We start from the raw sequence: 23650 nt of genomic DNA, 5'->3' as shown, positions 1-23650 counted from the left end.
CCTTACTAACTTATATAGCTGAGAAAGAATTTCTTTAGTGGTGGGGGCTAGAAGGGTCGAGGTTAACTAAACATTAGTGAGCTCATTGAAGGCAGAGAATGTAAGATATCTTTTTCATCTTTGCTCCTCTGAAATAATATAGAGCCTAGATCAGAGTTTCTAAGCCTGGGAACTATTGACATTTGGGGCCAGGTAAGTACCTATAGAGGGTTGCCCTGTGCATTGTGGAATATTTAGCAGTATTCTTCTTCAGTCTCGACAGCCAAGAATATCTCCAAATATGGCCAAATATTCCCTGGGGGATAAAATTGCCCTGGTTGAGAACCACTGATCTAAACCATTGTGGGAATTAGTGTGCATTGACTTGATGTCAAGAATTATCAAGTTTTGTTCTCCACCTTACATCTGCCACATCATGTAGCACTAGAAAGGAGTTCAACAAATGTATTCAAATGAATAAGTAAATCTTTCCTCTGAGCCATTAAAAATAGAGTTTACAGAGATGGTATGTTTTCATCTATTCATGACAGAGACAGAATGGAATATTGGCTAACGAGGCAAGTTCTGGAGTCAGATTGGGTGGGTTCAAATGTATGTCATATGAGTTTATATACCGACTCTTAGCTTGCCAGTACAGTAACCTTGAGCAAGTCATTAAAATTTGCTGCACCTCAATATCCTCACTATCAAATGTTGATACAAATAGTATTTAGTTCAACAAGACTATGTGAAGATTACATGATAAGCTATGCAAAACGCTTGGAGCAGTACATGACAAGAATCAGTTATTATGTATATATTATGTGCATATATCAGTATACTGTATAATACAGTATAATGTATCTTGTCTATTACAGAACATACAGACATATACAATCATTTTCAAAGCAACACATGATAATTGGTATAAAAAGGTTCTGATATCCACCCAGTGGATTTTTTTTTTTTTTTTTTTTTTGTATGCTTTGAGTGCTATGTACTATTCTTTGAAGATTTCTGATTTTAGGAGCACACTGAGGATAGATTAGGGATTGGCATTCTTCGTGGCCGGGAAGCTGCTTACTGAAGGCTCCTGTGGAGATGGACTGGGGTCTGTGATTTTGGCAGTTACTTCTGGTGGGCCAGTTTCACATTAAGTTCTGTGTTCACACTCCCATCTGCCACCCTCAAGTTCTTGTTTAAACAGTACATCCTGCTTTTTACCTCTGATCCATGGAATTAAGGAGAAGTTCTGTGTCCAAAGTTGCATTCAAGAATTTAAAAGGTAGATAGAAGCAGAGGTCATTATTCAAATGTTTATACATTCATTTGACAGACATTTATTGAGCATTTAGTGTGGCAAATCTTGTTATGGAAGCTGAGAATTAGCCTGGAACAAAGCATTCAAAAGTGGCTGCCCTCCCAAAGCTTACTTTACGGTGGCAGGAACAGCACTTCAGGAAAGGAGAGCAACAAGGTCAGAGGCTATGAGACAGGAACATGCTTAGTGCATCAGGTAGCCACCGAGAAACCATGGTGGCTGGAGCTATGTGAGCTTGAGTAAGAAGAAGGACCTGAGGTAGAGAAGTAAAGGGTGGAGTGTGAAGGAGGAGGTCACAAATTGCACAGGCCCAGGTCATTACAAGAAATTCAGCTTTTACTGCGAGGGAGTTAGGAAATCATTGAAGTATTTTTATCAGACAAATGATACCATCTGAAGGCCCTTTAACTGGATCATTCAGGCTGCTGGGTTCAGAATAGACTGGGGCAAGGTGGCGTACAAGAGCAGAAGCCTGAAGACCAGTCAGGATTCTCCTATAAAGTACTAAAGTAAAACTACAAATGAGAGAAATGATGTTGGCCTATGCCACATGGACAGCAGTGGTAAAGTTCTGCATGTATTTTGGAGGCAATACATTTAGATTTTGCTAACTTATGAGCTAGCTGATGTGGCCATTGAGAAAGGGGGAAGTCAAAGATGATGCCAAGACTTTTGACCTGAGCAACTTTTGACCTGACTTTTAAAGAATGGAGTTACCTGTTTTTAAGTAAGAGAGTGACAGAGTGGAATGTCAGGTAGAGATGTGAAGTGTAACATTCATGTAGGAAGTCAGTAGGATTCGTGGTCCACCTTGACAATAGGAGTTGTTACTGGAAGTAGGGTGACATCCAGCCCCATGGCACTCACCTAGAGTGGGAAACAGACTGTTGTGCTATCTCCCTGGATAAGGGGAGAAGCTGATTGCAGTGGACAGCTTGCGGGCCCAGAGACCAGGGCTACAGCATAGGAGACGGATTCCAGAGGTGTGGAGTATAATGGTGCCATGGACAATGACTGTGGGGCCCCAGGCGACCATGTGACAGAAACAGGGCATCTGGGTGGAGACATGACAGAGGAGTGAGGAGTGAAAAGTCCACTTGCCCACCACAGAATCACACTGGAAGGGGAAAGGGGACAGCAAGTCCACTCAGCATGGAATGGGCAACAGCCAGCAAAGCAAGGCCAAGACCCAGCTGGCCAGCTTCAACCCCTTCACACTCAGAATGAGTTCATGAAGGTTGATCTGCCAGATTGAAGGCCTCGCTGAAAGAGATCTAGGCCCTTCTGAAGGACAAACAGGTACTCTTTTTCTTGTGCATGCCCAGCGCTCTGACGCAGCAACACGACATATTGAGGAAGAAGAATCTATAGGCAATAGATATACTAGTCCAGAATTCAGGACAGGGGACCAGATTAGAACTCTCAATTTTGGAGTTGATAATGTATAGATAACCTAAAGCCATGGGACTGAATGAGAGAGATCACTCAGAAGGGAATATAGATAGGGGAAGAAATCAAATGAATTCTGGATATATTTTGTAGTTAGAGTTAACAGGATTTGCTGGCAATTTAAATGTAGGTATAAAAGATAAGATTCAAAGATGACTGACTCCAAGGATTTGGGGGGGGGGGCACAAAATGAAGCTATTGATGGACTGACCCTGGGGTTCTCCAATACTGGAGATAAAGAGGAATCAGCAAACCGAGAAGGAATTGTTATAAAGGAAGAAATCAAACTAGGGAAGTGTGATATCTTAGAAGCCAAGTGAAGACAGTGTTTCAGGGAGCAAGTAATGGTCCTTGAAACCTGTGTCAAATGCTACTGGATTAATATAAAAACTGAGCGATGATAATGGGATTTCACATGCTAGAGATCATGGTCAATCATACTTAAAGCAGTGTTGGTTGAGAGGGATGGGAACAAAAGAAAGGTTGCTAAGAGAGTGAATCTTAAAAGTTCTTAATCACAAGAAAAAAAATTGTTGTAACTTTGATGACAGATGATAAGTAGAGTTACTGTGTTGATCATTTTGCAGTATATACAAATATTGTTGCAGGATTGTTTTACCTTAATACTCAGGATTCATTGTCTCGCTACTTTGAAGAATGAAGAGGTGGACCCAAAATGAGCAGCAGGCAAAAGTTTATTAGAGTATAAGATTGGAAAGGAAGAATAGTATTAAAACTCTCTTTACAGAGTGGGGGATATTAGAAAGTGAATGCCCATCGATTGTAGGCAAGGGTCCTTGTTTTATAAGGTTCAGGTAAACCCCTCCCCCCCTTTTCCCTTTCCCCTAATTCCTTCTCAGGTCCTAACCTCACTGGCTTGATAGCTCTAGGTGCTGGGTGGTCCTTTCCTGATTGGCTCATTTCCTTTGTATGAGGGATGGTCTATGGCCATATCATTCCTTGTGGGTTATAGGTCTTATGGTCTACTACTTATTTTTAGTCAGGTCTTTTGTCAGATCCCTGAGGGGAACCTTAGGGGAAGTAGGTGGTGTGTTACTTTCTCAAGAGGAGCCTTACACCTGGCTGGGGCAGGGTATGCTGTGGTCAGACACTCCCAACTTTGTTCCAAAATATGTCTTTCTCCACCCAGGGATCTCAGGTCCTAATCCTTTTCCTCTCTGCCTATTTTATCCTATCTTTTCCTATCATAATATCAATTCATTATGTTGTATACTTGATACTGATATACTGTTTTATGTCAATTATAACTCAATAAAAAATAGGTAATGATAGGAATTGCCATGGGAACAGAAGAAGAAAAATGATATAGAGAGATTATAAGATTATAGACAACTCTAAGGAGTTTTGCTGTAAAGGAGAGAAATGAGGCAATGAATGTTGTGGAGGAAGGTGTGGTCAGTTTTGTTTGTTTTTAGTTTGGACAAATATTAGTATGTATTTATGCTAATAAGAGTTAGTTAACAGAGAGACAAACTTTATAGACACATGAGAAAGCAAGAAGTTGCTGAAGCAATGTCCCTGGGCAGGCTACAGAGGATGGGTTCCAGTTCACAGGAGAAGTGCTAGCCTTTGCTAGAAACATGGACATATCATCAATATGAACAGAAGAGAGGTAAAATATTTTTTGGTAAGTAGGTGGGTAGATGTCCTGGGAGTGTAGAAATTTCTTTTGTGATTAATTCTTTTGTCTAAATGGATCAGGATACCAGGTCATCAGCCAAGAATGACTTTGGAGAGAAGATAATGAAATGGTTAAGGAAGGTGTGAGTGTAAATGAATCGGAAATATTTGAGGATTGCTGGAACATAGGGCAATCTTCTTAAGGTGAATCTTCATGAACTAAAGGTGAGACAAGACAATGTAGCTTTGTTTTTTCCTTCAGTCACATTCAGTGACTCAAGAAAGATAAGTTTAGATGGGAGTTTTAGATTTACCCAGGACTGTGGTTTAGGCAGCAAGTAAGAAAAAGATTGAGGGCAAACATGAAGGTATAGGCATTGGAGTGATGATAATGATTAACCATGGAATTTAATCTCGTTAAGTAGGGAAATGTGGACACAAAGTGAGGTGGTCAAGGTCAGTGAAGGTTGCAGAATTAGTGCACTGTAGGTGCAGTGAGTTGGAAGGATTTTTGGAATTTTGTGACGTGAAAAGGTAAGCTGGAATATGAGAGGTAGCATTGAAAAGTAAGTTTGATATTGAGATTATAGAAGGATCTCAGTCACTGTTAACTGTGTGTTAGCTCCTGTGAACCATGTGGATGAGGGTGGGGGATAGGCTGGAGGGCAAGGTCCCTGGAGAAGATCCATCCCCACCATAAGGAGGGTAAATCTCAGCTTTCAAGAGTTTAAGTCATTAGGTTTATACTCGAACAAGAAGGGGTTATTTCTAAGAAAGTTGGTAGGTTTCTACCAAAATGCTTTTGATCTACTAGTAAGACTGACAGTGTAGCAGTCAGTCAAAGATCTTAAGTGAGAGTCTGGGTTTGGGCGTCTACAACACTGAATCCTGGTTGTCGCTCAAGGTTCTGGGCGTTGCCAGGCAACTGAGGCGCCTGCGTTGCCCCAGGCAAGTGGCCCAACCCCTTTGTCTTTGCCCGCTTCCTGTCACTGGTTCACTTCCTGTCTCTGGCTAGCTTGGACTCCTGGAGTGGGGTGAAGACCTGCCCAGACGCACCCTCAAGCCAGGGGGTCTAGGCCCCAGGGGCAGGTCGGGGGTTAGGAGTGACCGGGACATCCTGGTCCAGCTAAAGGACTGTCTCCTTTGCCACCATGAAGAAGCTTCTCACCTTCTGGAAAAGGAAGGATGAGCCTCAAGGCCCCTCCTCGCACCTGCCTGTGGCCCCGGCCAGTACCCACCACCCCGCCCAGCCAGGCTACAACCTTCGAGATAAAGATTTAAAGAAACTTCACAAAGCTGCCTCGGTCGGGGATTTGGAGAAGGTGAAGGAGTACCTTCAGCTCAAGAAACGTGATGTGAATGTACGGGACAGACAGTACAGGTGACCAGACGGATGAAGGGCAGTGTGGAAGGGAAGCTGGGTCCACTGGGTCCTGTAATCAGGAGCAGGACTTGTCTGGGCTCCTTCATGGGTTTTCGCTACAGGTTTTCCACAGTGGAGAGGTCAGGTAACCACTGACAGAGGGTCACGTGCCCAAATCCAGCTTGTTATTTTGTTTAATGCTTACCTGGATATTTGAGGGCATCTGTGCCTTCCCTGATTGCCACCACTTCCCCCGCTGCATTAATCTACATCTGGCATTTCACCCTTTACCCGAACTACTGTTTTTAACTTGATACATATATATTGTCCTAAGCCATCCAAGATTTACCATACTACTAATGTACTAATAGGAAAAGAGTAGAGAGACGTCTCAGAATAGTGGTTGTTAAGATTTTAATATTTTGAGACAGCAAAACAATTGACTTTAATGTGGATCTCTGATGATTTTTTTCAATTGCAGAGTCTCTTGAAAAAGTCCATCAACAACCACTTACTGCAAAAACAAAATTAATTTTATATATTAAGAAACATAGAGGTTATGTATTTGACATTAATAACAAAATATGTACTATCTGTGCCTACCTTAAAATCTTTGGGGGCATTTTCAAGTTATAGGGTATGAAGAGCATTATTTTTCACCATAACTGGGTAACTGGAAACTATGGTTATTAAGATTTATGTCAGTTTGCTGATAGTATTATGCCCTTTGACAAAAACAGAGTTATCTAAATTTATCCAACTTTTATCCTACACCACCCCATTCAATTACTTTACAAGGTCATGGATAACCTCAAAATGACTTCATTCAGTGGTCAATTCTCAGTCTTACCTGGCTCATATCTCAGCCAAGTATCTTCCATGCCCTATAAGTAGTATTCGAAATATTGACTTGTCTTTTAGGACACTTGGTTCACCTGGCATTTCTCCTACCTCTGTGAACACTGCTTTTCAGACTCCTTTGCTGATTTCTTTTCCTCTCCCTGCCTGGTAAATATTTGAGGGCTCAGAACTTGAAACAATTCTGTCTCTTAATCTTCACTTGCCTGGTGAAGAGAGATTATCTTTAAATGTCTATATTCCAATGCCTTCCAACTTTTTATCTCGAGCCAGACCTCTTCCCTGAACTCTGGACTCATATACAAATACCTATACTTCAGTGTGGATATCTAATAGCCTGTGGTGTACTGGTAAATGTTTAATAGCAAGCTCTGAGGTGAGGGTGGGAGTGGAGCTAAGGGAGGAGAAGCCCTGATTTCAAGCTACCAGTGTGATGTCATTTGGCTTGAATAGTTCCTGAAAATTTAGTAATTGATTTGTGAGAGCCACTGGCTCCACCACTCACTCTTTACAAATCTCAAGCATCCCCAAACGGCGCTTCCATTTTCCCTCCTTAGAGCTTCATTTCTCTTTCTAGAAATCCCAAATCCTTTCTTTCAGTTGTTTGGCCAGAAACATTCTTGCCTCCTGGAGTCATTCTTGACTCTTCTCATTCTTTCATACCACCCATGTGATTTTGTTGGCTCCACCTTCAAATTGTATCTAAAATCCAACTATTTCTTGCCACCTTCACAGTTACCATTCTAGGCAAAACCTCCATCGTATCTTAACCAAAATTGCTGCAATGGCAGTAATTTGTTTTTTGTCTTTTAACCCTTTCAATTTATTCCCAACACAGTAGTCAGAATAATCCTATAAAATGTATGTAAAATGAATCATTCCTTGCCTTAACAACTTCCCCTGGCTTTCCATCTCATTAAGGATAAAGGCCAAAGTCCTTCCAATGGCTCATTCAGCCTTATATGATATTCACTCTCACCCTATTCTCTCTCTCATCTTACATCCTATGACTCTCCCTTTCCTTCATATCCAGCTTCCCTGGCGCCCTCAGTGTTCCTCAGAAATGCCAGAAATGTTAGGACCTTTGGACTTGCTGTTCCCTTTGCCTCGAGTGTTTTCCCGCCAGATACCCACATGGCTTCCTCTCTCACTTCCTTACAGTGTCTATTTAATAATCACCTTATCAACGAGGGCTTCCTTGGCAACTCTATCTATAATTATAAGTTCTCTCCTTGCTGACATTTCCTGTCCTTCTTCCCTGCCTGATTTTTCTCTTTAGCACTTAATACTGTCTGGCATCCTTTTCTATTTCAAGCTTTTTATTTACCTTTTCCACTAACATTTATGATCCATAAGAGCAGGTGTTTTTGTCTGTTTTGTTTGCTGCTGGATCCTCATCATCCAGAACCCTGCCTAGCCATAGTAAATGATTACTAAGACATTTTTATGATGAAGGTATGCATACATACATACATAGGTATTTTTTGACTCATTATAGTTAAATTTTCCTTGAAGTGAAACCAGTTAAATATTTGATCTTCAAGGCATTTGCACAGCCTTATTAGTTCAGTAAAAAGCAATTAATATAAATTTTCTATAAAGATCAATAAGTACCTGAAGCAAATACCTTAAAAGTATATGATCTGGCATGTTCTTGGGTATCGTAACTTCTCAAACTAAGACTTATCTCTAATTTTGTGTTCTGTCACATTGATATAGAACCCCTTTGCACCTGGCCTGTGCCAATGGATATTCAAATATTGTATCTCTCTTAATTGAGAAACAGTGTGAAATAAATGTCTGCGATGGTGAAAAAAGATCTCCATTGACTAAGGTGTGTTAATTTTTTTCCTTTTCAATTGAAATGCAGTTGAGTTCTTCTACTTAACTTGGGTTGGATTTCATCTTTTAAAATATAGTACCACACGTTAGTTTAATATATCCTGGATAGTAAGTTGGTTACTCATTTATTCTTGTTGTATTGACAGGCAGTACAGTGTGCAAAGGAAGACTGTGCTACTATTCTTCTGGAGCATGGTGCATACCCAAATCTGGTAGATTTCGATGGCAATACTGCTCTCCATTATGCCGTCTGTGGCCACAGTGTCTCATTAGTTGAAAAATTGCTTGAACACAAAGCTAATCTTGAATATCAAAATAAGGTAGTGTATTAAAAATAACATATTTTAGATAGCAATGGAAGAAGGTATTTATTGCAGATGATTTATGTCTGTTGGAACACATGTTATATGAAGCATGAATTTTCCAAAATGAAATTGGGGAAAAGGAGAAGGAGAATAAGATGATGAAATACTGATAAGGTTTTCTTTTTTAAAAAATCTTGGTCCATTTCATGTTAGACTATAATGCTGACCTCCAAAACAGCATTATGTTTAACAATGATAATTGTTCAAAGGCTTATATCAAATGAGAAATATCTGATTTCCCTAGAAGTGGATATTGGTTAAAAATCATAAGCCTACATTTTTTTCCTGTCTTATTTATATACTCATAGATAATGGAAATAGGGTTGACATAGAAAATCACTTACTATACTAAAAGTAATCCAACTCTCCTATAGAGATGAGGGGTTTTGTTTGTTTGTTGTTGTTTGTTTGTTTTTAAAAAAGCTTCTTAACACTTAAGTTCACTGATATTTTGTCTCCATGACAGCCCAAAATAAATGCCCAGGCTTAGAAGTTTAAATGAAATTCTGTGGAAACTCAAGCGTAATATTATGACATGTGAATTGATGGTTTGTAATATTTACATTAAATACTAGGTGCTTATCACTTAAATACTCCAGGCTTCTCTTGCCCACAATTTGAATTAAGCCTAAAGTAGAAACTTTAATTTTAATTTTTACTGACCCAACTCCAGTTTGTTTTCTTGGTCTCTGAAATCATATTTTGTTATATATCAAAACCTTTTCAAAATTAAAGTATATATTCAGAGGTTTCTTATTAACACACTTATCTTTTATTTTTATTTGTCTTTTATTTTATTTATATCTAAGTTAACATATAGTGTAATAATGGTTTCAGGAGTAGAATTTAGTGATTCATCACTTATACATAACACCCAGTGCTAATCCCAACAAGGGTTCTGCATAATGCCCATCACCCATTTAGCCCATCCTCCCACCCAGTATCCCTCCAGCAGCCCTCAGTTTGTTCTCTGTATTTAAGAGTCTCTTATGGTTTGCCTCCCTCTGTTTTTATATTATTTTTCCTTCCCTTCCCCTATATTCATCTGTTGTGTTTCTTAAATTCCACATATGAATGAAATCATATGATATTTATCTTTGACTGACTTATTTCACTTAGCCTAATACATTCTAGTTCCATCCATGTTGTTGCAGATGGCAAGATTTCATTCTTTTTGATCACAAGTAATATGCCATTGTATATACACACCATATCTTCTTTATCTATTTGTCAGTCAATGGACATTTAGGCTCTTTGCATAATTCAGCCATTGTTGATAGTGCTGCCATAAACATTGGGGTGCATGTGCCCCTTTGAATCAGCATTTTTGTATCCTTTGGATGAATACCTAGTAGTGCAATTGCTGGGTCATATGATAACTATGCTTTTAATTTTTTGAGGAACTGCATACTGTTTTTCAGAGTAGCTGCACCAGTTTGCATTCCCACCAGCAGTGCAAAAGAAATCCTCTTTATCAACATCCTCGCTAACATCTGTTTTCTGAGTTGTTAATTTTAGCCATTCTGACAGGTGTGAGGTGGTAACACACTTATATTTTAAATTAAACCTAAATCTAAAATATATATAATAAAATGCATAAAATATTAGTACCATAGTTTAAATAATCATTTTGAAATAAAATTTTCAGGATGGGTATACTCCACTTTTACTTGCCGTTACTGAAAATAATGCAGAAATGGTAGAATATCTTCTGAAGAAAGGGGCAGATGTGAATGCTTCAGATAAGAATCAAAGGTATAATAAATTCTAAATAAGAGCATATAACTCTAGCTACTTAATAAGATGATATGTGTGTGTGTGTGTGTTTATATATATATTTGTGCCTATATGTTTATGCATTTTGTGATATTGATAAAAGATCTGGCCATTTATTTTGGGCAAATTACCTAGATACCCAGGATCTGTTTTTTTCTGTAAAATCAAACAGTTGGGCCAGATTAGTAGGTGGTGGTGGTGGTAGTGGTTGTTGTTATTATTATTATTATTATTGTTATTATTATTATATTACTTATAACATTAGAATTAGAATCTTACACAGAACTCAATCTCTAAATTCTAGATGCTGTAGTTAAATGACGCAGAGGACCCAGAACCCCAGATCCCCAGACATGCCCCTCCCTAGCATTTTGAGATTTTTGAGATTTGGGTTCCAAGGAGCAGGGATTGAAAACCTTTGAGCTAGCTGCTTCCTAGAGACTCTTCTATCTTTAGACTCCATGATATAATCTGTGATTGATAAACCTTTTTGAGTAGATCTGCTCCACTTTTTACATTCTTGCCCTGATTCTTTTCCTGATAGAGATTCTACATTTGAACAGTACATTTAGAAGACTAACGTTTAAAAAATGTACAAGACATGTCTAAGATCCATAAATACACATTTATGTATCTCTCTCGCTCCAGAACAGCCCTTATGATTGCTCTAAGTGATGAACCAACAAATTTAGTCAGTCTTCTTCTTCAGCAAGAAGTGAACCTATCTTCCCAAGATATTTATGGATTCACAGCTGAGGACTATGCTTCTTTTAATGGTTTTACTGTGTAAGTGGTACTGCATATCTTTTAACAGTTGTATGGGATTTGATCATAAGAACCATGAGCCCCCAAAGTAAAAAGCTGGAATGGGCTCTGTAGTGGGGGTAACCATATTAGGAACTCTGGTCACAGGACCCAGGGATCCTTGATTTCACCTGGTTGTGGGATCCAGTCAATATAAGAACTACAAGTGGGCCGAGTGTATGTACAGCTTCACCCCCAGTGGTATGGGAATTTGAAGTCTGTCAGGACAATGATTTCAGCAACTAGTGACATAGCCAATAATAAAATATCTGTGTAAAAGCGTTGGGCAAAAGATGATTAATCTACATAAGCCTCTTTCAATGTTTTTATGCATTAGTAATATAAATATTTTATTCAAGCTTTGAATATTGTTGTTATGTCAGCTAACTTTAGTTTGATAAGTTTTCAGAATTCTCATTAACCTATATATTCTCATTAATCTAAAAGACAAAACTTTTGGGGCGCCTGGGTGGCACAGTCGGTTAAGCGTCCGACTTCAGCCAGGTCACGATCTCGCGGTCTGTGAGTTCGAGCCCCGCGTCAGGCTCTGGGCTGATGGCTCAGAGCCTGGAGCCTGTTTCCGATTCTGTGTCTCCCTCTCTCTCTGCCCCTCCCCCGTTCATGCTCTGTCTCTCTCTGTCCCAAAAATAAATAAACGTTGAAAAAAAAAAAAAAGACAAAACTTTTGAGATAATGGGGGAAGATGGTGGCATAGGAGGATGCTGGGCTCACCTTGTCCTGCTGATCACTTAGATTCCACCCACATCTGCCTAAATAACCCAGAACACCACCAGAACACTACCAGAACAGACTCTCTGGAGCCAAGCATAGACAAGAGGCCCACGAAAGAGGGTAGGAAGGGTGGAGAGGCAGTGTGCGCTACCCGGACTGGCGAGAGGGAGCTGGGGCAGTCGAGGGGCACCCACCTGGCAAGGCAGAACCCCCGAGTCTGACTTGCAAAAGCAGAGAGGCTGGACTCCATGAGTTCTGACAGGCAGTGGGACTTAACATCTGGAATGTTAAAAGTCAACAGCTCTGCTCAGAGAGCGGATTTCAAAAGAAACCGGGTCTGACTGAGGCCCACCCACCAACACTAGTTACTCTAGACAGCACAGGGGAAGTGCCCTGAAGTTTGGCACCACCCCAGGGACTAACCAAAATGACAAAACAGAACTCTCCTTAAAAGAAACTCCAGGGTGTAGTAACACTGAATGAATTGATCAAAAAGGATTTAAGCAATATAACGGAATAAGTAGAATAATTGTCATAAAATTAATCGCTGGGCTTGAAAAAAGTATAGAGGACAACAGAGAATCTATTGCTACAGAGATCAAGGGACTAAGAAATAGTCATGAGGAGCTAAAAAAAAATGCTATAAATGAGGTGCAAAATAAAATGGAGGCAACGACAGCTCGATTGAAGAGGCAGAGGAGGGAAGAGGTAAATTAGAAGATAAAATTATAGAAAAAGAGGAAGCTAAGAAAAAGAGAGATGAAAAATTCCAGGAATATGAGGGGAGAATTAGAGAACTAAGTGATGCAATCAAATGCAACAATATCCGTATCATAGGAATTCTAGAAAAGGAAGAGAGAGAAAGGGGCTGAAGGTGTACTTGAACAAGCCAGAGCTGAGAACTTCTCTGATCTGGGGGAGGAAAAAGGCATTGAAATCCAAGAGGCACAGAGAACTCCCTTTAGACATAACTTGAATCGATCTTCTGCATGACATATCATAGTGAAAATGGCAAAATACAAGGATAAAGAGAAAATTCTGAAAGCTAGGGATAAACAGGCTCTAACTTACAAAGGGAGACCCATAAGACTAGTGGCAGACCTATCTACTGAAACTTGGCAGGTCAGAGAGGAATGGCAGGAAATCTTCAATGTAATGAACAGAAAAAATATGCAGCCAAGAATTCTTTATCCAGCAAGTCTGTCATTCAGAATAGAAGGAGACATAAAGGTTTTCCCAAACAAACAAAAGCTGAAGGAATTCATCACCACTAAACCAGCCCTACAAGAGATCCTAAGGGGGATTCTGTGAGTGAAATGTTGCAAGGACCACAAAGTACCAGAGACATCACTATAAGCATGAAGCCTACAGACATCACAATGACTCTAAACTCATATCTTTCTATAATAACACTGAATGTAAATGGACTAAATGCTCCAACCAAAAGACATATGGTATAAGAATGGATAAAAGAAACAAGACCCATCTATTTGCTGTCTACAAGAGACTCATTTTAGACCTGAAGACACCTTCAGATTGAAAGTGAGGGGATGGAGAACTATGTATCATGCCACTGGAAGTCAAAAGAAAGCTGGAATAGCCATACTTATATCAGACAAACTAGACTTTAAATTAAAGGCAGTAACAAAAGATGAAGAAGGGCATTATATAATAATTACAGGGTCTATCCATGAGGAAGAGCTAGCAATTATAAATGTCTATGCACCAAATACGGGAGCCCCCAAATATATAAAACAATTAATCACAAACATAAGCAACCTTATTGATAAGAATGTGGTAATTGCAGGGAACTTTAATACCCCACTTACAACAGTGGATAGATCATCTAGACACATGGTCAATGAAGAAACAAGGGCCCTGAATGATACATTGGATCAGATGGACTTGACAGATATATTTAGAACTGCATCCCAAAGCAATAGAATATACTTTCTTCTCTAGTGCACATGGAACATTCTCCAAGATAGATCACATACTTGATCACAAAACAGCCCTTCATAAGTATAAAAGAATTGAGATCATACCATGCACACTTTCAGACCACAATGCTATGAAACTTGAAATCAACCACAGGAGAAAGTCTGGAAAACCTCCAAAAGCATGGAGGTTAAAGAACACCCTACTAAAGAAAGAATGGGTCAACCAGGCAATTAGAGAAGAAATTAAAAAAATATATGGAAACAAACGAAAATGAAAATACAACAATCCAAATGCTTTGGGATGCAGTGAAGGCAGTACTGAGAGGAAAATGCATTGCAATCCAGGCCTATCCCAAGAAACAAGAAAATCCCAAATACGAAATCTAACAGCACACCTAAAGGAACTAGAAGCAGAACAGCAAAGACACCCAAAACCCAGCGTAAGGAGAGAAACAATAGATATCAGAGCAGAAATAAACAATATGGAATCTAAAAACACTGTAGAGCAGATCAATGAAACCAAGAGTTGGTTTTTTGAAAACATAAATAAAATTGATAAGCCTCTAGCCAGGCTTCTCAAAAAGAAAAGGGACATGACCCAAATAGATAAAATCATGAATGAAAAATGGAATGATTATAACCAGTCCCTCAGAAATACAAGCAATTATCTGGATATACATTGAAAGATTATATATCAACAAACTGGACAGCCTGGAAGAAATGGACAAATTCTTAAGCACCCACACATTTCCCAAATTCAAACAGGAAGAAATAGAAAACTTGAACAGACCCATAACCAACAAAGAAATTGAATCAGTTATCAAGAAACTCCCAACAATCAGAGTCCAGGACCAGATGGCTTCCCTGGGGAATTCTACCAGACATTTAAAGCAGAGATAATACCTATCCTTTTCAAGCTGTTCCAAAAAATAGAAAGGGAAGGAAAAATCCAGACTCATTCTATGAAGCCAGCATTACTTGATTTAGGATTTGATCCTAAACCAGACAGAGACTCAGCAAAAAAAAAAAAACTACAGGCCAAAATCCCTGATGAATATGGATGCAAAAATTCTCAATAAGATACTAACAAGTCAAATTCAACAGCATATAAAAAGAATTATTCACCATGATCAAGTGGGATTCATTCCTGGGCTGCAGGGCTGGTTCAACATTTGCAAATCAATCAATGTGATACATCACATTAATAACAAAAAAGAAAAGAACCGTATGATCCTGTCAATTGATATGGAAAAAGTATTTGACAAAATTCAGCACTCTTTCTTAATAAAAACCCTTGAGAGTGTCGGGATAGAAGGAACATACTTAAACATCATAAAAGCCATTAATGAAAAACCCACAGCTAATATCATCCTCAATGGGGAAGAACTGAGAGCTTCCCCCTGAGATCAGAAACATGACAGGGATGTCCACTCTCACCACTGTTGTTTAACATAGTGTTGGAAGTTCTAGCATCAGCAATCAGACAACAAAAGGAAATCAAAGGCATCAAAATTGGCAAAGATGAAGTCAAGGTTTCACTTTTTGCAGATGACATGATATTATACGTGGAAAACCTGATAGACTTCACCAAAAGTCTCCAAGAACTGATACATGAATTCAGCAAAGTTGTAGGATACAAAATCAATGTACAGAAATCAGTTGCATTCTTATACACTAATAGGGAAGCAACAGAAAGACAAATAAAGAAACTGATCCCATTCACAATTGCACCAAGAAGCATAAAATACCTAGGAGTAAATCTAACCAAAGATGTAAAAGATCTGTATGCTGAAAACTATAGAAAGCTGATGAAGGAAATTGAAGAAGATATAAAGAAATGGGAAAACATTCCATGCTCATGGATTGTAAGAATAAATATTGTTAAAATGTCAGTACTACCCAAAGCTATCTACACATTCAATGCAATCCCAATCAAAATGCACCAGCATTCTTCTCGAAGCTAGAACAAGCAATCCTAAAGTTCATATGAACCACAAAAGATCCCACATAGCCAAAGTAGTTTTGAAGAAGAAGACCAAAGCAGGAGGCATCACAATCCCAGACTTTAGCCTCTACTAGCTGTAATCAGTCTTAGAGTCTTTAGCCTCTAAAGCTGTAATCATCAAGACAGCATGGTATTGGCACAAAAACAGACACATAGACCAATGGAATAGAATAGAAACCCCAGAATTAGACCCACAAACGTATGGCCAATTAATCTTTGACAAAGCAGGAAAGAATATCCAATGGAAAAAACAGTCTCTTTAACAAACAGTGCTGGGAGAACTGGACAGCAACATGCAGAAGGATGAAACTAGACCACTTTCTTACACCATTCATAAAAACAAACTCAAATGGATAAAGGACCTGAATGTGAGACAGGAAACTATCAAAACCCTAGAGGAGAAAGCAGGAAAACACCTCTCTCACTTCAGGGGCAGCAATTTCTTACTTGACACATCCCCAAAGGCAAGGAAAGTAAATGCAAAAATGAACTATTGGGACCTCATGAAGATAAAAAGCTTCTGCACTACAAAGAAAACAATAAAAAAAACTAAAAGGCAACCAATGGAATGGGAAAAGAGATTTGCAAATGACATATCAGACAAAGGGCTAGTATCCAAAATCTATAAAGAACTCACCAAACTCCACACTCGAAAAACAATCCAGTGAAGAAATGGGCAGAAAACATGAATAGACACTTCTCTACAGAAGACATCCAGATGGCCAACAGGCACATGAGAAGATGCTCAATGTCGCTCCTCATCAGGGAAATATAAATCAAAACCACACTCAGATACCACCTCATGCCAGTCAGAGTGGCTAAAATGAGCAAATCAGGAGACTATAGATGCTGGAGAGGATGTGGAGAAACGGGAACCCTCTTGCACTGTTGGTGGGAATGCAAACTGGTGCAGCCACTCTGGAAAACAGTGTGGAGGTTCCTCAAAAAATTAAAAATAGATCTGCCCTAGGACCCAGCAATAGCACTGCTGGGAATTTCCCCAAGGGATACAGGAGTGCTGATGCATAGGGGCACTTGTACCCCAATGTTTATAGCAGCACTTTCAACAATAGCCAAATGATGGAAAGAGCCTAAATGTCCATCAACTGATGAATGGATAGAGAAATTGTGGTTTATATACACAATGGAATACTACTTGGGAATGAGAAAGAATGAAATCTGGCCTTTTGTACCAACCTGGGAACTGGAGAGTGTTATGCTAAGTGAAATAAGTCCTAAAGAGAAAGACAGATACTATATGTTTTCACTCTTATGTGGATCCTGAGAAACTTAACAGAAGCCCATGGGGAAGGGGAAGGGGAAAAAAAAGTGAGGGAGGGAGCCAGACCATAAGAGACTCTTAGAAACTGAGAATAAACTGAGGGTTGATGGGGGGGTGAGAGGGAGGAGAAAGTGGGTGATGGGCATTGAGGAGGGCACCTGTTGGGATGAGCACTGGGTGTTGTGTGGAAACCAATTTGACAATAAATTTCATATTAAATAAATAAAGACAAAACTTTTCATGTATGAATATGCATTTCTAAATTTTAATAGTCAATGAGAGGGGCACCTGGGTTGCTCAGTCAATTGATTGTCCAACTCTTGATTTCAGCTCAGGTCGTTATCCCAGACTTGTGGGCTCAAGCCTCGTGTCTGGCTCCGTACTGAGCATGGAGCCTGCTATGGATTCTCTCTCTCTCCGTGTGCCCCTCTCCCCAGATCACACACTTTCTCTCTCCCTCTCTCTAAAATAAAATTTAAAAAAAAAAGTCAATGAGGAAGTAAGATGCAGTGAACAGAAATTTACTTTATAGCTAATGAAATTAAACAATATACAGGATATTTTCCTTATAATTTCATTTTAAGGTAAAATTTTAATTTTACATAGACATTTTTTTCTAGTTTACTGTTTTCTTATTTTTCTTCCACCTACTTATTCACATTTTAGTAATACCTTTTAACCATTAATTCCATATGAGCATCTTAGGAGTGGTGGAAAAAGGAGAGAGAGAAGTAAATATATATATAATTATATATATATATTTATTTATATATTTATATGTATATTATACACATATACATATATATATGTATATTATATACATATATACAAATATGTATATTATACATATATATTTTTATGTATATTATATGTATATTTATATGTATATTATATAGTTATATATATAAATATTTATTCAGATGTTTATTTTTAAAGTCTAAATTGAACTTTAGAAAGTAAATATATGAAATTACATATATGAAACATAATTGAATATAATACTTTCTTTGCAATATTGGACATGTGTACCGTGTTTTACCTTGGTTTAAGCAAAGCATATGTAGAAAAATTTAAATAAAGAGAAAAATTACTGATGAATATCTATTCTATGAAAGGATTCTTCTTTTTTATAAGAATTCCTGTTACTTTTAAATAGGGAATTTTCCTCATCATTTAAAAAGTTTGGGTTGGGGCGCCTGGGTGGCGCAGTCGGTTAAGCGTCCGACTTCAGCCAGGTCACGATCTCGCGGTCCGTGAGTTCGAGCCCCGTGTCGGGCTCTGGGCTGATGGCTCAGAGCCTGGAGCCTGTTTCCGATTCTGTGTCTCCCGCTCTCTGCCCCTCCCCCGTTCATGCTCTGTCTCTCTCTGTCCCAAAAATAAATAAACGTTGAAAAAAAAAAAAAAAAAAAAAAAAGTTTGGGTAAATGCAACTAGGATATGTATATATATGTATGTTTAAAATATACATTAGTCTAAAAACAATACTTATATATCTAAAATAACTTCTTTGCATCTGTAAATCTAGTGAAGCTCTTATTGGCTAGTTCGATGGGAAGGAAATCTTATGATCTTCATTCATCTCCCCCAAATGGTTTTGCAGAACATTCTTTTTGTAGTTTACTCCATCATTAATTTCAGAATAAATAGAAGCATGTTGACCATGGAATATTATCCTCTCAATTTTATTTTAATATGTTAAGTATTTAAAATTCTAAGCATTACATCATTTCTTTTTTTTGAGAGGTAAAAGGGAAGAGAGGTAATTTCCTAATGATGAAGCAATTACCTTTAGGATGTGGGAACTATGAGCATTCAATAAAAATTGCAAATAACTTCTAAGTTGCAGTCGAATTCTCCCTGTCCTCTTTTCTGCTTTTATTCCTCTTTTTCAGTGGGAACTAAGCTCTCTGTAATTGTGACTTTTGTTGTTTAAGTAGTTGTTGCCTATCTACGGTATTTAGCAATACTTCTGCTTATTGGTATCACTAGTTAGCTCTCTTCTTGGTGCACATCTATGGCTTAGTAAAAGTAGAAGCATAGAGAATGCTTTTCATATAGTTTTTTTTTTTTTTAAACTAAGCGAGACTGTCAAATGAGAGAATTATATTTAGCTATTTATTTTACAATTGGCTTTAACTCACATTGGCACATTCATTTCACTGAAATTGTGAAACCATATGTCTATTAATGAATAACTAGGTCGGCTCTTTTCAGGCATGGAGAAAAGATTTATTACCTACTGGATATGTTTCAGTCAGTCCCTAAATTAATTGTCTTCACTTTGTCAATTTACTGTTAAGCCCAAGTCTGATGAGTTGAATTGTGTCCTACCTCTACCCCCCACCCCCCACCCCCCACAAATCATGTCCTAACCCCTAGTATCTCACAATCTGGATGATTGTATTTTGAGAGAGGGCTTTTAAAGAAATGTTAAATTAAAATTATTGTGCTGTAGGGTGGGTCCTAATCCAGTTTGACTGGAGTTCTTATAAGAAAAGGAGATTAAGACATAGAGACAAGAATGGTGCTTGCTGTCAGAGGGGCGACTTTTAGCAAGAGCACAGTCATCTGTTAGCCAAGGAGAGAAGTCTGGAACAGATCTTCCCCTTACAGCCCTCAGTAGAAACCAACCTTGATCTTGGACTTCCAGCTTCCAGAACTATGAGGCAATAATGTAAATACCACCAAGTCTGTGGTATTTTGTTACAGCAGCCCTAGCAAACTAATACACCAACAATAACCTAAAGCTACTTTTTATACCTTGCTTGTGGTTTATTTTGAGAGCAGGAAGTAAAGAAGAAACAGAGAATGGGAGTACGAGAAATAAAAATGGTGTCTGTTAATGGAGTTGGCTTAAAAGGAGGCTTCAGGTCAGCAGTGAATGTGTAGCATATTTAAGAAGACATTAGCTAATGTCTAACGTTTTGATTTGGTGATTATATATTATGAATTTAATTGACTATTTATGAATTCTGGAATTTATATATATTTTCTCTTTGTTGATAGATATTATCAATTAATTGCCAATTATGGAAAGGGGAAGAAAGTTAAACAGGTATCTAACTCTAAAGATACAATCTTGGACACTTCATTTGATACAGAAGAACTGAAGGAAGGTAAGAAGATACAAACTGAACAAGTAGTTTTCCTTAATGGTTTTCATTTGTTTGCTTTTTAGGAAGGGATACAGCCTTATCAAATAACATTTAAATTTGAAATAGAAGTTCTCCTATTTTGAAATATTACATATTTTTCAAAACTGTTCTTAAGAAAATTTGCGATTAAAATATTCTGATGTGGTGGCTAAAAATGTAAAGAGAAACTGAATGATTAAGATAATTTTTATTCATAGTCTAGTTATAAAAAAACAAAATGTGACTAGTTGTAATAATGATGACTAGTTATAAAAAACAAATTTTTAAATAAATATAAAGCTATTAGTAAATTTTAAATTTTATTCTAAAAGTGCATCAGGTAAATACAGTTGCAAATTGTTAATATAATATCTATCTAATATCACATAAAACTTAAAATTAGGTAACAGTATTTGTGAAGAATTGAAAATACCATGCATCTATGAAAATGATTTTTGGTTCTTATTTTAAAAAAACAACAAACATACATAGTTTTGGGATTTTTTTGTTTTTTTTTTTTTTTTTGTTATTGGTTTTTGTTTTATTGGTCGATATGTCATACTTTGACTTTTTTTAATCAGATGACATAAAAATTTTTAGTTATTCTCTGTATTCACCAATAGCCACACTCCTCCCCTTCCCTTCACCTATAGTATAAAAAAGAAGAAAAATAAAAGAAAACTTAAGGCAGAGAGGGAACCTGATGGCAATAGGTGGTCCCATTAGTGTCACAACTATTCAAACACTCTTTCTTCATCGCCTCAAATCTAAAGTATCTAAGTTATGATACTTAGAGCAGTGCGTGGTCCTACTGCCTCTAGGTGAGAGAATTTCCCTGAATTTTCCTTATAACTTAATGTCACACACTCAAGAAATTTTGTTTCTTTGGGCCCTTGTTCTTCATCCTAATGTGCTCCTCTCCTACCCTCTCTCTATCTTTTTTATAATGTTCACATAGCTGTAAGAAGTAAGGAATTTCTGTGATTTACACTTCATTTCTTTAGGGAAATAAAGCAGTAGAAACTTAGAAATACCACTCTTATATTTTGAGTATCTCCTGAGGCTAAACAATTAAAAACACCCCTCCCCCCACATCCTTTTATCAATGGCAATACATGTTACAGTTTTTAGTGAAATGTTAATCTTTATGTCTCGAAGCATAATGGAAATATTAGATCAAGAAAATTGCCAAAAGACATTGCAAAAGATGGTGAACTTTAAAGTTTGTATTTCTGTCAGATTCAAATGGGGTCATTTAATTATGCATTTTTAAAAATGACCATGAAATGAAGAAATATTATAATTATAATGTATAAATTATAATTGTTTTGTAGCTGAGGCATAGACTTTAAGAAATATACTTGGGAATGAAAATATCTGAACATAAATGAAGACATTACAAATATTACTTGTTTTCTAGACATGTAACCTCATTTCTACAAATCCTTTGCTGCTGCCTTGAATTAGAAAATCATTTTGAAAGAACAACTAAATGAACTGTCACAGCATTTCACTGACTACTCATTTGAAGAAAAGTTTGTTAAACAGAGCAGTTTTCACCTTAGAAGATGTGAAGAAGTTTCAAAAGACAATCATCTATATCATGAACTGTCAGTTGAAAGGATACAATTTGTGTTCAGCTTATAGGCAGAAAAAAATCTTTTTAGTCATAGTTTTGAATGGGATATTCATAAGAGGAAGCTTTGCAATATATTGTGTTAGGTGTGCAGTAGAGCATTTAAATAAAGCAAAAACAAAGAAATAACTAATGTATAAAAATGTATAAAAAAATAAAAAAATAATGTATAAAAATATAAAAATGTATAATGTATAAAAATAATAAAAAAAAATAATGTCTAAAAATAGAGGAAATTGAAGCTGTAGAGGAAGAAATGATAAATAATCCTGTGTAAATGGAAATTCTCTCCTATTTACAAGTACTTTCACTAACAAAACCTTTTTTTTTTAATTTTTGAGAAATACTGCAATAATACATATCATGAAAATTTGGGTATTACACAAAAGAAAATAAGAAAATGAATCACCCGTAGTGTCATCACCCAAACAAAATATCTGTTCATTTTTGGCATGTTTTGTAGTCTTTTAAAATCTGCTTGACTTTTTTTTTTTCCTCAAAGGGAGTTGACAGTTTTACCTTTTTCTTTTTAAAAACAATACCTACTACATAGTTTTCACTGTGTTCTGTTTCCTACCTCCAACACATCCATCACGGTGTAGCTTCAGGGTTCTTCCCTGGAAGACTCTTCCTTGAGTTGTCTGCTGGGATGCTTCCTCACCTCATATGGGACATCAATGAAGTCTTCTCTGGCTGCCTGGCCATTCTGTCACTTACAATGTTTTAGTGTCTATTCCTCTCCCCCTTGCCTTTTGGATTGCAAGATCTGTGAGACCTTGAACTTTTGGTTCATAGTAAATCCTCACCACTTGTAAAATGTCTGGTGATAGGAAATATTCAGTTGCCAAATACAGGCATACCTCATTTTATTGCACATTGCACTTTGGAAATATTTTTTTGCAACTAGAAGGTTTGTGGTAACCCTGCATCAAACAAGTCTGTCAGCACCATTTTTCCTGCAGAGTTTGCCTACTTCATGTCTCTGTGTCACATTTTGGTAATTTTCATATTTCAAACTTTTTCGTTATTATTATATTTGTTATGGTGATGCAATCAGTAATTTTTTTTTTTTCAACCTTTATTTATTTTTGGGACAGAGAGAGACAGAGCATGAACGGGGGAGGGGCAGAGAGAGAGGGAGACACAGAATCGGAAACAGGCTCCAGGCTCTGAGCCATCAGCCCAGAGCCTCACGCGGGGCTCAAACTCACGGACCGCGAGATCGTGACCTGGCTGAAGTCGGACGCTTAACCGACTACGCCACCCAGGCGCCCCAGTAATTTTTGATGTTACTATTATAACTGGCTTGTGCCACAAGCCACACCCACATCAGACAGCAAACTTAATCGATAAACATGTATTTTGACCACTCCACCAAACCTCCTGTTCCCCTTCTCTCTCCCTCTCCTCAGGCCTCCTTATTCTCAGAGACACAACAGCATTGGCATTAGAACAATTAATAACTGTATAATGGACTCTTAAGTGTTCAAGTGAAAGGAAGAGTCTCAAGTCAGTCACTTTAA

General features: G+C 37.7%; 1 protein-coding gene across 1 annotated transcript; it reads left to right on the top strand.

Annotated features, from left to right (window-relative positions):
- Positions 1-5373: 5373 nt before the first annotated feature.
- ANKRD7 (ankyrin repeat domain 7) lies at positions 5374-22009 on the top strand. The gene is made up of 7 exons (XM_045497098.1): positions 5374-5771; positions 8331-8445; positions 8600-8773; positions 10467-10573; positions 11243-11380; positions 20364-20473; positions 21912-22009. Exons 1-7 carry the CDS (start codon positions 5542-5544, stop codon positions 21917-21919), a joined length of 882 nt encoding a protein of 293 aa, XP_045353054.1. The 5' UTR covers positions 5374-5541; the 3' UTR covers positions 21920-22009.
- Positions 22010-23650: the final 1641 nt, after the last annotated feature.

This window comes from Leopardus geoffroyi, chromosome A2 (assembly GCF_018350155.1).
Source record: "Leopardus geoffroyi isolate Oge1 chromosome A2, O.geoffroyi_Oge1_pat1.0, whole genome shotgun sequence".
Lineage (NCBI taxonomy): Eukaryota > Metazoa > Chordata > Mammalia > Carnivora > Felidae > Leopardus > Leopardus geoffroyi.
The sequence above is the reverse complement of the archived record's forward strand: the minus strand, read 5'-3'. Positions and strand labels throughout refer to the sequence as shown.

What these genes read in the sequence shown, in the direction of transcription:
- ANKRD7 (XM_045497098.1), top strand. Translation starts at nt 5,542, where the DNA reads ATGAAGAAGCTTCTCACCTTCTGGAAAAGGAAGGATGAGCCTCAAGGC. An exon ending in AAAGATCTCCATTGACTAAG is followed by an intron (nt 8,446 to 8,599) that starts GTGTGTTAATTT and finishes TTGTATTGACAG; the next exon opens with GCAGTACAGTGTGCAAAGGA. An exon ending in TCTTTTAATGGTTTTACTGT is followed by an intron (nt 11,381 to 20,363) that starts GTAAGTGGTACT and finishes CTTTGTTGATAG; the next exon opens with ATATTATCAATTAATTGCCA.